This window comes from Lactuca sativa, chromosome 2 (genome assembly GCF_002870075.4).
Source record: "Lactuca sativa cultivar Salinas chromosome 2, Lsat_Salinas_v11, whole genome shotgun sequence".
NCBI lineage: Eukaryota > Viridiplantae > Streptophyta > Magnoliopsida > Asterales > Asteraceae > Lactuca > Lactuca sativa.
Window position 1 is genome coordinate 144372604 of NC_056624.2, and position 15834 is coordinate 144388437.

At 35.2% G+C, this 15834-nt stretch overlaps 1 protein-coding gene across 1 annotated transcript; it reads right to left on the reverse strand.

The window, feature by feature from the left end:
• Window positions 1-11540: 11540 nt before the first annotated feature.
• On the reverse strand, window positions 11541-14782 carry LOC111915841 (wall-associated receptor kinase-like 9). The gene is made up of 3 exons (XM_023911500.3): window positions 13740-14782; window positions 13476-13619; window positions 11541-12919 (listed from the first exon to the last, which is right to left on the reverse strand). Exons 1-3 carry the CDS (start codon window positions 14578-14580, stop codon window positions 11766-11768), a joined length of 2139 nt encoding a protein of 712 aa, XP_023767268.1. The 5' UTR covers window positions 14581-14782; the 3' UTR covers window positions 11541-11765.
• Window positions 14783-15834: the final 1052 nt, after the last annotated feature.

The window sequence follows — 15834 nt, forward strand, 5'->3', positions numbered from 1 at the left end:
TCACCTGCATTGGCTGAACTGGCTGAGGATCCCACTAGCTGCTGCCCGACCACTCACTGGACTTCTTCTCTACTAGCTTCCCGAGCTATCAATATCAATGCAACACTTAGTCTAACTGACCCCCGACAGTCAACCAAGTCAACTCTGGTCCAAGTCAAAGTCTTGGTCAAAGTCAACCTTCTGGGTCAACCCTACTCGCCGAGTCCACTTACTGACTTGCCGAGTTCTTATGCTCAAAGTCCTTCCAATCGCGACTTGACTCGCCGAGTCAGCCCCTGACTCACCGAGTCTACTGATTCCCGAATTCTGTCCTGTCCCACTCACTGGGTCCTGGCTCGAATCGCTGACTCGAGTCTTAACTTGAAGGGTTTGGGACCAGGCGACCTGACTCGTCGAGTCTAAGAACAGACTCGCCGAGCACAAGGCAATCTTCAACCAACTCGCTGAGTTGTTCATCCGACTCCCCGAGTTCATGCCCATCTTCATCCGACTCGACGAGCTGTTCATCCCACTCGTCGAGTTCATCCTCATCTTCAAGCTACTCGCCGAGTCCACTTGGTTCCACATACATGCAGAGGACTTTCGACAGGATGGGTGACCCCTTGGGAAGTCCTCGTGCCGAGTGACCCAAAGCGGACAATATTGTGATACGCGCCAGAGGGGGATGTTACAACCAATTTTACATGTTCAATTTAAGCCAATTTCTTTATATTGTACCCATTTGTATGTGCTTCTTGGTGGTTTGTATTTGCTTTCGGGTATGTTGTAATTTGATATGGTTTGTAACATAGAAAACTAGAATTATATCTCAGGTAATCTTTAAAATCGTTATCCTCTTCTTTTATGTTATTCGTCATTATTTCTCGATTTGCATGTATAGAAGAAAATGGTCTAAAGGAGATGAATCATGGGATAAAGAAGCAAACCTTGAATATAATTTAACATATAGAATTTAAAAACTATGTGCTTTTGTTGATTTTCTGGACGTGGTTTTGGAACATATGGGTATATAATTTGTTGGCATATGCTTTATTTCAAGTTGTGTGTCCGCAAGATCTATTTAAATGTGTGTGCTTGTATTGTACTTTGTGTATGCTAGACAAACACTTGGTGCCTAACTTATTTTATTTAACTTGGAAGGTTGTTGCTGTTTGTTTTTGTTACACGTTTGGTGCCTACTGTTTGTTTTTGTTATGTGTTTGGTCTTGTCTTACCAAAAAAGACTATTATTTAAATAGGGAAAAATGGTAACGTAGGAAAGGTTAGGTGAGTGGGGTGGGGTTGGGAGTGTGTTTATTTAAATAAATTAAAAAAATCAAGGGAAAAATTGTCTTTTTTAGATAAGATAGGGACCAAACGTGTAAAAAAACAAAAATAGGGACCTTCCGAGTTAAAAAAATAAGTTAGGGATTAAACGTGCAAATTGCCCTAAACCATAGGACCATTCGTGTAATTTACTCATATATATATATATATATATATATATATATATATATATATATATATATATATATATATATATATATATATATATATATATATATATATATATATATATATATGCACATGCACATATTAAAAATAAAATTTATTAATATATTATAGTTTAATGAAATTAAAAAGATGGTATGTAGAAATGGTCATTGTATTTTGCTAAAAAGAAAAGACTGTAAAAATGGTATCTGAGGGTAAAATTAAATTTACCAAAAAAAATAACAACCAAACAATTAAAGTTAGATAAAATTTCAAAAATGGTCCCTGTGGTATGCATTTTTTGGGGGTTTTAGTCCAAACCACTAATTTTTTTGGATTGGTGGTCCTTTTGAGCTTGTTTCGTTGCATTTTTGGTCCATCGGTAAACTGAAAAGACTAAAACGCCATTTTATAAATTTTTATATGGTTTTTGCTAATTAATTTAAAGTTTTATTATTAAAAATTACGGGGCCCACCTCTCTCTCTCTCTCTCTCTCTTTCTCTCTCTCAAAACCCACCTGCAAACCTATTTTTTCAACCGAAGAACGATTTGCATGGATTTTGTCTTTATAACTTTGGCTGTGAAATCGAACATAGAACACACACATGCAAATCTGATAAGTCTAACTCTAATCATCATCCCTAATCATCCATGGTGACTTTACCTCTGATCCCCCTTCCCCTATGAATTTCTTCTTTATTACAATACTTATAAGAACCTAATGTGTGGAGACCAAAAGGACCCACAAAATACAAGTAGAGTTACAGAGAGAATGTATCACATTCTGAATCGAAATGCACAGATGTATGATCTGCTCTTTGTTGTTGCCCGTAGATCACCATATCTCACCGGAAATCGCACATAGTTAGGCTTTATACTCAAAATAAGTGTGTATGTGTGTGTGTGTTCATCCTTTAAACTCTTCCTCTACTTCTTCTTTATGGTTTCCAGTCAACCACATGAACTCAGATCATCTGTCATAATCATTCATCGCATTAGAAATTTGATTTCTCCCTTCTCAAACAGTTGATTCCTGCAACATAGATTAACCCAAACATTTCAAAATCATGCCATTATGATGAACTCACCGGGTGAATAGATACTCCATCAAAAATTAAAATCAAATTTCTCAAACTTAAAGGGTACACCCAAAACCTATGACTCACTGTGCAGCTGCAATCGCCATTACCGCAGCACATTCATTGGCTATGGAAACATATAAAATGGAAGGATTAGTGGTACACAGGAGGAGAGGAGTGTTGGATTAATGTCTAAGTCCATAACTATAATTGGTAAGACTTGACCCGACCCGGCATGTTCCATTTGGGTTGCATGGCATCATGCATTTGGATAGACTATAATGAGAGATATAAGACACTGATGATTTATTAATATATTATAAGTTCTAATATATTAATAAGATTATTTAATTAGTATTGATCAAGAATTAATCTAGGATTAATTAAGTGATCAAAAGTAGACTAATTAAATATATGGGTTGATTGTGTAAATCATCCATACTTATATAGTGGGCTAATGCTCCATGGATTATCTAGTTGGGCTAAAACCCATATGATGCTCCATGGATGCTCTATGGTGTTTTGTACCCATGGATCATGGAAATGAAAGGCCATGTCAAATAGGGTTTACATGGTGTAACCCTATCTATATATATGCATCTTATTCTTGACCAAAATTTGCACTAGTGTGTGAAAAAGAAGGGCTAGCCGATTTCATGAGTTGTGGATCTCTCTCAAGTCATTCCAAGTGTATTTGATGTTGTGTGCACCATTTGAGGTGTCACACTTGGGGCACTAGGCACTCAAACTTCATGAAGACTTTCTACATCAAAGAGGTATGTATTCTATCTTGTTATATTCATTGTTTTGTATGCTAGATTAGGATAATACCTTGGATGTTCATATTTGCATGTATAATAGAGAAAACATAGATCCAAGGTATTTAGGGTTGCATGTACACTTAGGAGTGTTAGAATGCTCAAAACCCAACAGTGGTATCAGAGCCTAGGCTTGTTTTCTTGTTATACTTGCAAAAGTAGCTGAAAAATCGAGTTTTGATGCCGTCTGCCTAGCAGACTCGCCGAGTCCAAGGCAAAATGCATCCAACTCGCTGAGTTGGTTTGTTCACTCGACGAGTTGGACCCAAAGACAACATAATTTCGACTTTTTTGGCTGGAATTGGACTAGGAACATTACCCTAAGATGTTTTTGGACTTATAAACTTGTTTTTGATGTGGTAATGTCCATGCTAATCAAATTTCAAAGATAATTGTCAATAAATTCATATTTTGTATTAGTTTAAGGTTTCGACTAATTACATGAAAAAGTTTGATTTGAATTATCTTGTTCTTATGAGCTGTTTAGATTAATAGGAAGTTATGTGAAATTGTTGTTTTCAATCCATTTTAATCTAAGAGTTGATTCAAAAATGTGTTTTTGTAACTTGTCCTCAAGTTATATGAAAAGTCACATTTAAGTTTCATAAAACTCATAAAAGTTGGAAATGGTTACAAAAAATGAAGAGTATTGTCCTCAAGTTATGAAGGTTCAAGAGTCACTTCATTAAGTAATAAAATATGTAACCTTAATTAATTCCATAAGTTACAAAATAAAGAAAAAGTTACATTCCTTAATAATTTAAAGTCTTCCATAACTTGTCCTGAAGTTATGGAACTTGAAGAGTTTTTTAATTAAAAGTACTTTAAACTCATAACTTATGGAATTAATTAGTTTTGAATAATTTCAAAACTTGCCCTCAAGTTTTGGAATTTGAAAAGTTTTCACTTATGAATACTTTAATTCCAAGTTAGCCCTTAAAATTTTAAAAGTTAAAATTCAACCCTTATACTTTATAATATTATAAGTTAATAATATATATATATATATATATATATATATATATATATATATATATATATATATATATATAAGAGTAAAGTCAGTCTTACCATTAGTAGGCCTCATTCACGAAGTCTGTCTATAAGGGGGGTATAAGGTTACTGCCTATAAAATGGCAGTTTAATGGGTGTCCGTTCTCACCCACCGCTTCCTTGACTGGTGGAGGGTCGTTAGCCGAACGGATTTGATAGGGCTATAATTCTCCCTTCATTAAAAGTATTAATGACAAATACTAAGTAACTAAACTCTTAATAATACCCAATCTTAGTTACTTAGGAAAATGTGAATAAGGTGCTAATCCATGAGATTACACTTTGCACTTTGTTTAAGTCGGTTAGTGAAGCGTGTGTGGTTAACCGACACACTAACTCGTATTTAACAAGGTAGGCAAAGGGTAACTTAATGTTTATCATAGTATCGATGGAGAATGTGTGGTGAACCGGCACATCGATTGAGGGGTAAACACTTAAGGGTACCAAGTAATTTGCATGGTTACTTCACACCTTGTTTTGTGATCCTCGGCATCCCAGTCATAAAACCTGAAGGGCACACTCGAGATTGAAACATGCCATTGATTAGTTAAATGAATCTCAAAGATCTAGGAGTTTCAAAAACCAATTAAAACCTAATAATATATATTTCGTTTTCATGGTGGAAGTTAGTGAATCGTCATTCACCTACCTTCAAATATTTTATAGCTTGGGTTACGGCATCCCTCTTCTAAGTTATAAAATAGTTGTTGGGTCCTAGCCTTAATATTTCATATTGGGTGTCATATTAAGGACTTTAAATCAACTATCTTGAATATCTCCCAAAAGATGTCTGGTTTAGACATTTATGATCTTCCCAAATCTCTTGAAGCAAGCATTCCTAAATGAAGATGATGTCTCATGGAAATCATACTTCTTTCACTTCCTCTAATTATTCTCCCTAACCCACAAGTTCTTGAAAAGTTTAAGGTCACTCAATCCCTATTGGAATGTAAAGGTCTATGTGTGGTCACATCTTGGAGATGTAGTCACATATTGACAAGCCGGGAGAGTTGGGTGTCAAAGTCTTGAGAGAGTTGGTAGCTCAATCACTTTCTAAGTCACATAGTAAGTTTCTTTGGAACTCCTATGAACCAGACTATGAAAAGACCCTTAATGATCTTATCTATTTGCTAAGATCATCTTCCTAAAACTTTATGGACATTGACAATGGTGACATTGGATATCCAGTAAAGCTCTTTCTTCCCAATGGAAAGGGATCGGCCATAGTCAACTCGGTTGACCAAATGGTAAAGAGAAAGGCTAAGTCTGTGATAGTCCCATGCTCCATTACCAAAGTGTCCATATGTTAAATTACTAAAGGAAGGGGCATTGGTTGCGAAGCTGCCAATTTTACTTAAGGATGTTAAAGTCAATAAGTTTGACTCTACTTCAGGTAAAGTCCACTATCTAACTCTGCTAAGTTTATATTCTGAGATTCTTGATACATGATGTCACTGGGTCACATGTTGATGTTTTAAGAATCAAAGAAAAGTAAAGGAACTTAAAGAAAGAATATGTTGAATCTGATCGCGTAGATGGATTTCTATCGCATAGTTTGAAGATTGAATTCTTGAGCTACTTCTTAGGAGTTATGAGATATTGCTTAGGAATAGATAACAACAAGTCTTCATATGGATTGTAAGGATAGTTTTTTCGCAATGTTTTAAAATAAAAGGAAAAAATTTTGATTTTATTTATTTTAAAATATCCTTACAATGGCATTTGAGGAAAAAATTGTTGCTTATATGATTCCATTAATAGTAAGAGTGGAAATATGAAATCGATTCTTTCGTTTGTGGTAATGTCTAAATTTACCAAATAAGGAAAGATCCTCATCACCCAAGTTTCAATTGGACCGGAACTTGGAATCATGCAAGTTGTATAGCATGATGAACGAGAATTTTTCATCTTTGGAAAAATTAAGACTAGTTCCTTATTCACATGTATATGTGAGTTAAGTGGAGGACTAAGAGATCGAGTACACATTCTTGTGTACTGGTCAAGTCCACCACAAAAGATCGATAAGAATATTCGTCATAATTTACTAAATCTCAGTAAATATGGTTATACTTACAAGTTTAAGTGTAACTCTGAGACATTGGAAAAAGTTCCAACGTAAGACAGAGCGAATAAGAAGAATCAAATTAGGCAGAAAGATAAAAGTTTCTCAAACCTGAATAGATGGGAGAGTACTTTAGTATCAGTTTTTTGTGATCATCTTAATGATTAAGAAACCATATCAAAATTAGTTCTCTAAGGAAATCTTAGTGCATTCTTATGACTAAGAAGAGGAACTTGAATTGTTGAAATGGTTAAATCAAGGAGATGAGTCATACTTCATTCCAATACAAGTCTTACAGTCATACTCCAAGATTGTAACTTGAGTGACATGTCTTAAAGAAGGTTTAAAACACTTGTCAAATGTAAGAGTAAGTGTTTTCTACTCTTGTGCATTTGAAATTGGTAAGTTGTGATGTTTTGGATAAAACAAAGACCAACTTAGGCCAATTTTATGAAGTGTTTGTCTTGATTAGAATCCACATTATCTCTTGAATATTTGACAAGGAAGTCTTATATGTCAAGAGGACATTGGGAGTCTTAAAGGTCTTGAAAGTCTCAAAAACTAATCAAGAATGAAACCTGAAGTTCCTCACTAGTACACGACTTGAGGTTCATAACCTATCGTGTTGACATATTCAGTGCCCATTCCAATTAAAGTTGTCTTTGCATATGAGTTCTTAGAGTTCTCAATTGGTTGCACAACAACTTTGAAGCAATGGCAGGCCCTTGAGCTGCCGGATGGCAAGGAATTAGATTGAGTTCAGTCCATATGAGTTTGGATTTGTCATTATCCTTGTCCTGTGACTATGGTTTTGACAATTCACATGGATAAGAACACATACACCATTAAATCTAAGTGTCATAAGGTTTCTCTCCGATTCATGAAAATGATGGTGAGGAAACACTTTCATTAAGTAGATTTTAGGTAGATAGCAATTGTGATATTTGCATTCTCAAAGTCGTTAGTGGAGCGTGTGTGGTTTACCGGCACACTAACATGGACTTGTGAGAAGTGGCAAAGGTCTAAAAAACTGAGACTATTATTATGGCATCCCTTTTCAAAGTTCTTAAAAATTGTTTAGACACACCTGTGAGCTATCTAAGATAAGGTGTATGATTATGATAAAGTTTTATCAATGCAATCTAGTATCAGAAATCTGAACTTTGGTAAGAAAGTCAATAAAGTATTGATTTCTAGAAGTCGAGCTGATTTCTGAGTACATGTCAAAGCTAGTGGGAGCATAAGTGTTATGCTAATAATCATCATGTTAGTGGGAGCATGATAATTATGATAAGTATTGCAAGTTAGCAATGTTAATTATAGAAAACTAAAAGTTTCAATTGGGAAAGAGTTGTTTTGCTATAATTAAGGGAGAAGAAATTATACTTCATCTCAAATCTAAAAGCTTAGATTGAGGTTTTAATCGTATTTAGTCAAGGATATATATATATATATATATATATATATATATATATATATATATATATATATATATATATGAATTTCATGTTGGAATGGCTCAACATAAGGAAAATCTGTATATGGGTCCATTATTTGCGTTCTAACATTCGATTATGATTACGACATCCCTTTTCATAATCTGAATCATGAGAACTTGGCAAATAGAAATGGAAATGTTATAGCAAAAGACTAGTTTAGTCTTTATGTGAGACATCATGAATCGTGTCCCATATGCTTTGGATATAGGATCGATTACCTGTGCTATATTTATCCTTTCTAAAATTTTCCTAATGCCTGGGGCATTAAGAAAGGAAAAGGTATAGAACTGGATATGACTAAAAGGATTAAACAATTGTCGAGGACAATCTAAGGTTTACCAAAGATTGGTTGCTCAAGGACAGTTGGAAGTATAGTGATAATTCTGGAAGGACCATATTGACATAATCTATAAGGAGGCAACTCTTGTTCAGAAGTGATAGTCAAAATGGAATCTGGAAATGTTTCAAAGTTAGAAATTATTTAGTCTGTGTAAGATTAGGAAACTTAATGCAAGAAGGATGTTTACAAGGAGCTGATCTCCTTTGGAATGCTCTGTAATGATTGTTGTCAAGTCTTTCTGACTTTGTGCATAATCATTACAAGAGGATCAATGAATATAAGTTTCGAATCTAACAGATTTCAGTAAATGGCATGAATTTGGAATTCTTGCATTTGCAGTAAGGATTTGGGACTATGAAAGAGGATCATTGGAGTTATGTTCAATTGATCTAATTCACAAAGTGAACATCATAGACAAACATAATATGCATACTTGGTGTATGGCATAACTAGTGTTTAGAAAACATAGTGTATATGCTTGGAGCATGGGACAACTATTGTTTTAAATTCAAGAATAAAGTTGATAGCTGAAACAGTATACAATCAATAATGTGTAATCATATGGTGATAAATAAAAGGTTTTTTATTTATGTTCATAGGTTTTGATACCATATTAGATTCTATTATTATTGTGTTTCATTTTGCATGTTTTGACTTCCAGAATAAACTAGGTTATTCTTCCGGAATGAATAAGTTATTCAAACCATCCACGGTCGGTCATATGTTGGAAGTAGATATGAATTAAGACTGTAATGGGTTGGCTTGTAGAGGTCTAAGATGTTGGACAATAGGCTACAACACTCATGAATGCTCATAAGTTCTAAGTGTTGGATTCAACCCGCGCTCATTGGAATCACTTCATGGGTTTTATCATGAGTGATCATGAGACGATAATATCTTATATTCTTCAAACCTAGAGATATGAGTTGTTACTATGAGTTGGTTGTACATTGATTGCATGAAAACGTATTCGGTAACTCGGTGTTATAAAATGTGACTTTGTGTATGATTCAATGAGTAGTAGAACAAGCCATATGAGTCGAAGTTTATCCATTCCTTTTAACTTCAGGATAAAAGCGATATCTGTGGGCCCCTCGATGATTTGATGATGACAAATAGAAGTGCTCGGCCGGGCCAGGACTGATTTGATTTGTTCAATTAGTCAATCGTCATAAATCGGAAATCGGGAAACAACAAATGGACAGAGAGAATGATTATAATCCATGTCTCAGTCCATACGATATCTAGAATGGAGGAATATATGATCCCTTATCTAATGGACAAGTCACTGACAAAGGTCAGAGTTCATCTACAAGGTCAGAGTTCGACAGAAGCTTTTGAGAGCTATGATCCCCAGTCGGTTCCTAAAGTCATATGCAATAATAGTTTTAAACTTATCCAAGTGGGAGACTGTTGGATTAATGTCTAAGTCCATAACTATAATTGGTAAGACTTGACCCGACCCGGCATGGTCCATTTGGTTTGCATGGCATCATGCATTTGGATAGACTATAATAAGAGAAATAACACTTAAGGTTGGTTAATATATTATAAGTTCTAATATATTAATAAGATTATTTAATTAGCATTGATCAAGAATTAATCTAGGATTAATTAAGTGATCAAAAGAAGACTAATTAAATATATGGGTTGATTGTGTAAATCATCCATACTTATATAGTGGGCTAATGCTCCATGGATTATCTAGTTGGGCTAAAACCCATATGATGCTCCATGGATGCTCCATGGTGTTTTGTACCCATGGATCATGGAAATGAAAGGCCATGTCAATTATGGTTTACATGGTGTAACCCTAACTATATATGCATCTTATTCTTGACCAAAATCTGCACTAGTGTGTGAAAAAGAAGGGCTAGCCGATTTCATGAGTTGTGGATTTCTCTCAAGTCATTCCAAGTGTATTTGAAGTTGTGTGAACCATTTGAGGTGTCACACTTGGGGCACTAGGCACTCAAGCTTCATGAAGACTTTCTACATCAAAGAGGTATGTATTCTATCTTTTTATATTCATTGTTTTGTATGCTAGATTAGGATAATACCTTGGATGTTCATATTTGCATGTATAATAGAGAAAACATAGATCCAAGGTATTTAGGGTTGCATGTACACTTAGGAGTGTTAGAATGCTCAAAACCCAACAAGGAGATCAGGTGGGGATCTCACCAAATCTGCAACATGAACGACAACGGCTGGTGGAGCTGTCATAGGGCTTCTCGTCGGAGCTGTCAAGGCGACGATGATCGACAAAGTTGAGCGACACTCCAGATCTATGAGAAAGTGGCGGTGAGGAGATGATGGTGAGCTTTTGATATATTTGATTTAAGAATCAGTAAGGATGATTGCACAAACCTTGATTTTTGATCGTGGTGTTGGTGGCTGCAAGGAGAGATGGTGGTGAGGAGTTGGGGTTTGAAGAAGACGTGGTTCGTAAAGAAGATGATGGTGGATTGTATCTTTGGGTATTAAAACTGGAGAGAGAGAGAGAGAGAGAGAGAGAGAAGGTGGGCGCATTCTTATTTTTTTAATTATTAAAATAAATAAATTAATATTAGATTTAAAAAGAAAGGAAAGAAAAATTGAAATAAATAACCCAAGGGTGTTACAGTCATTTCACTATTCGGAGGGACCAAAACCGCAACAAAACTAGCTCAAAAGGACTATCGATCCAAAAAAAGTCTTCTTTTGGACTAAAACCCCCAAAAAAATCCATACCACAAGGACTATTTTTGCAATTTTATCTTAAAGTTAATGGAAGAGGGATCAAAACCACAATAAAAATTGTTAAAAGGGACAAAATCAACAACTTTTCAAACGTTTTGACCTTAGCCACATAAAATAAGAAACCACACGGAATTTTTTTGCAATTTTGTCTTTTAATACAATAACATCAAGGACTTAATAAAAATGACCATATATTATCAAGTTATACAACTATGATACAATTTTGACGATTCCCTCTTAAAGCTTCCACAATGCATAGTTTAATAGGGCGGTTGAATGAGGTGACATGCCTAATTGGCATTCAATGGATTAAACTCCATCATTGTGCCGTGTTGGCATTCAAAGGATATGGAATTCAATGGTCATTGAAATCTTCAATGGAAAAAAAGAAACCTTTTAACTATTAAATATATATTCCATTGAACTCAATTGAGTTTAATGCATTGTAGGAAAATTAATGTAGAGTTGTATAATAAGTAAAATGATGACGTTCCAATCCATTAAACTCTAATAAGTTTAATACAATGTGGATGCCCTTATTATTAATAGAATAACAACTAGGACTTAATAAAAATGAATTATCATGAAAGACTTCCAACATTTGATGTCTTTTACCAAAAGTAATTATAATAATTCACGTTTCTAACACGTTGTAACTCAGGATAATAAAGTTGGAACTAAATTGTCTCCATACATGACTACATAAAACTGGTTGATGTTGACTCACGGTATGACAATATAAGAAACTCTTCTTCTCCATCATTGCACTTCACTTTTCCAAAATCAGGTAGAACCATAGATGACATACTTGATGTTCTAATGGCTTCCAACACCGATGCTACTTCCTTCATTGTTGGTCTGTTCTTTCCATACAAATTTAAGCATCTAAATGCCAAGTTAATTACTTCCATTAATTCATCCATAACATCCTCCCTCACAATCTTCGCATCAAGAATAGACATCACTCGATCTTCTTCAAATGCCATCATAAAGTGTGTAACCAAGCTTCTAGTTTCACCGAATCTAGTTAGTGATATTGGTTTTTCTCCTGTTAAAAGTTCAACTAAAACAACCCCAAAGCTATAAACATCACTCTTTTCAGTAAACTGACTAGACTGAAAGTACTCTGGATCCAAGTACCCAATTGTCCCTTGGACCAATGTAGTTAAGTGAGTTCGGCTTATTGAAATGAATCTTGAAGTTCCAAAATCTGATATCTTGGCTCTATATTTTTCATCCAAAAGTATATTGGTAGATTTGATGTCCCTATGGTATATTGGGATTGAAGTGGCTGAATGCAAGTAAGAAAGCGCTCCAGCTACCTCCGTAGCAATTCGTAATCGCATGTTCAAAGGAACAAAAACCTCCCCGGTCTCATCATGAATATGCTTGTACAATGTTCCATTTGGGACAAACTCTGAAACTAGTAAAGGAACCTCTGTCTCTAAGCAGCATCCTAATAACTTAACCACATTTCGATGATTGACTTGTGAAAGGATGACAACTTCATTGATGAATTGCTCTAATTGACTTTCATCAACTGCCTTTGACTTCTTGACTGCCACAAGCCTTCCATCGGTTAGCATGCCTTTGTAAACTGTACCTTGACCTCCCCGACCAAGAATCCTATTCTCGTTAAAGTGATCGGTTGCCTTTTCGAGCTCATAGGAAGTGAAAAGGTTGGTTTTATTAGCTAAACCCTCCTTACCGGCTTCCTGTTGTTTTAGAAGAAGGCCTCCATTGCGTTCAAAGAATCTTTTTCTTCGCCTTTTATCTTTGGTTCTTCGTATTATTTTGTATGTTGCAATGCTAGTGATTGTAAGAATTAGGACCCCAATGCTTATGCCAACACCTAATGTTGAGAGCAAGAGAATATTAAAGATTAATGCTTATTGTGAAGTTTGACACACTTAGAAACAACTTGTTCCAAGAGAATTTAATTAACCATGATACTTGAATTTTTTGTTGCAAACTAACCACTTTTGAAGTAGGGTAGTTATCCCATGAGTTAGTACACACTTTCCTACCCGAGGAACATAATATTTGTGAGATGTAAATGACGTACAAAATGATTTGTCATGTGGCTGAAATAAGAGTCCATTACCCGCATTTCAATCCACATTAGAATTGAAACTCACACATTGTGGCAACCGTGACCCTTTCTGCCAGTATACCACAATGATGCCAACTTACGGCTTTCAGAAATGATCAACCGTAAAAGTACGATTGATAATTGTTTAAAATCATCCATTTCTAGCATAGTTTATTATTATTTTTTTGGCATTCTAACAAATAGATCAGTTAGAAATGAAATTACAATTACGAACGAATAGATACAAGCCTATACAATTTTGTGTAGTGGAACACAAAAGTGAACCAAAAATATAAGGGGAAAGATTTGGCAATACCTAGAAAAATAGCTCGAGATGATGATGAGTTGTTTCCACCATTGTGGAATCTATGGTCACAATAGAAGTTCCGGACACCATCATTTGATTCATTGTATCTGCAGTAGCCCCAAGTATCCATGCACTTTGTACATTCTTCAGTAACTAAAAGCAGACAAAAGTAAGAGTAGGAAGTAAGCACTATGCTTAATTAATAACCACTCACCAAAAACACCAAAAAAGAAATTGAAAAAGAAAAGCTAAGATGCATCCATAATCACACACCTTGACATCCTAAATAAGGGTTTCCTTCTTCTATTTCAGACTGGCAGCTACATGTCAGAGTCGACACTAAAGTGTCATTACTCGTTTCCAGTTTATGTGTTTTGATGACACCGCAGCTCCTTTGGCTGATATCATTTTCTGTTAGAGTCCAGCGAAGTACTAACGGGACCAAAGAGTTGCTCCCGACACCAGACTGACCCGGAAAGAACTGACGAACATATGAATCAGCAGCTTCGAAGAAAGCAGACACACAAGATCTAGACTTATATCCAGTCATCTGTCTACTGGAAGTCGTGATATTCACAGCGAACGTCTTCATATAAAAAGGAACGTTGGTTTGACAACAATTGATCCCAAAGCAATCTCTTCTCCTATAACTTACCGGTTTCTGAAAGCATGTCGGTGTACACCCGGTGAGCGCATTTCCATTGCTCAAGATAACAGCAGCACCGCATCCCTCTACGATGAATTTGTTGTGTGATTTGGAAAACAGAAACGGGGTGTCACCAAGGTCAATGTTCAAGAGTTGACTGCTATTCGAAACAGGGTTTTGACAACCGGAGGTCATTGTCACATTGACAAGAACCGTCTGATTATCCAAGTCTACAACTAACAATGGCAGGTTTTTGAGAGCAGATAAATATGGCGTGGATGAGTTGCAATCGACAGCGTACCATTTGTTGAGAAAACAGTTGGGTCCGATTCCAAAAGGGTATGGAATCCTGACATTCCCACACATTTCTGTGCATCCTGGCTTGACGTAACTGGGAACCAATGCTGTTGCCACCATTGTTAACGAGATGAAGATGATTAAAAGGTAAATATGAAGCAAGTTCGTCATTACTTTTGGTTAGTGGAAGACAAATTAATTGTGCTTCTTATGCATAGTTGGGATTTGGGATTTATTGTGGTCGTTATAAATGGATGTTAGATAAAAGTTTAGGTCGTCCTCAATGACCAAAGACCATGTATAGGAATACTGCATGAATGGATACGTTCGGTTTCCACGGATTGACTGATCATTATATTTCTTAAAATGGAAAAAAAAAACATTATATTAATCAACAGCTCGTTTGAGTTATGGATATAAAAGGTGGTTATATTTATTCTTATTACTTTATTATTTGTAAAACATTATATTCGAATATTAAATATTAAAGTATAAATATATTCTTATTAAAATAGTAAAAGGACAATGAAATTGCTTTTCGTTTAACTATAATTTATCATTATTAAACGTTTACAAACTTAGTTTTTATATTATTGTTTCTTATTCAAATAATGTTGGTCCCGACAATAAGAATCAACAGATGCTTTTACTTTCCCCGGTTTATTTTCTAGATCTTCCACCGTAAATTTAGGCGTTTGATTTCCTTGACGTGTAAGAAGGAGGGATGGTTGTACTTAAAACATATATAATACTAAAATAATAAAAAATAATATTTGCTAGACGTGTAAGAAGGAGCATCTCCATTGAGATTTTCATCACACCAGATCAAATAATCCATACCTTACAAACATCACACGATTCCACCTCATCATTGTACAATTCCACATCATCATTAGCTCTGAAGCATATATTATAGAGTAAATTCAAAGTTCTAAATAACATAAAGCGTGGCTTGACAACAAGGTAAAAGTTAAGTAATGGCAAGCATTGGCGAGCCATGACGTTTTTCAAGGCGTTACTATATTATATACATTAAAAGATATAAATCATATAATTATTGAATTTTATCAAATATATGAAGTTTTTAGAAGTTTATATTATAATCTAATAGAAAAAAGCTAACAAAAACTCATTTATTGCCCGATAAAAAAAAACAAAAAAACCTGCGCCTTGAGAAAAACTTGCGCCATAACGCGATACGGCGTGCCTTGACACGTTATTTGGGCGTCACGCTTCACAAACCCGCTTTGGACGTTTTCGTAACGGCTACACCACGTCCCGTGCCATGGCACACCTTGAGGCGCGTCATGGCGCGCTTTTTAGAACCATGAGTAAATTACACGAATGGTCCCTATGGTTTAGGGTAATTTGCATGTTCGGTCTCTAACTTATTTTTTTGACTCGAAAAGTCTCTGCTATTTGTTT

What these genes read in the sequence shown, in the direction of transcription:
- LOC111915841 (XM_023911500.3), bottom strand. Translation starts at nt 14,580, where the DNA reads ATGACGAACTTGCTTCATATTTACCTTTTAATCATCTTCATCTCGTTA. An exon ending in CCCTTATTTAGGATGTCAAG is followed by an intron (nt 13,620 to 13,739) that starts GTGTGTGATTAT and finishes GTCTGCTTTTAG; the next exon opens with TTACTGAAGAATGTACAAAG. An exon ending in ATCTCGAGCTATTTTTCTAG is followed by an intron (nt 12,920 to 13,475) that starts GTATTGCCAAAT and finishes TCTCAACATTAG; the next exon opens with GTGTTGGCATAAGCATTGGG.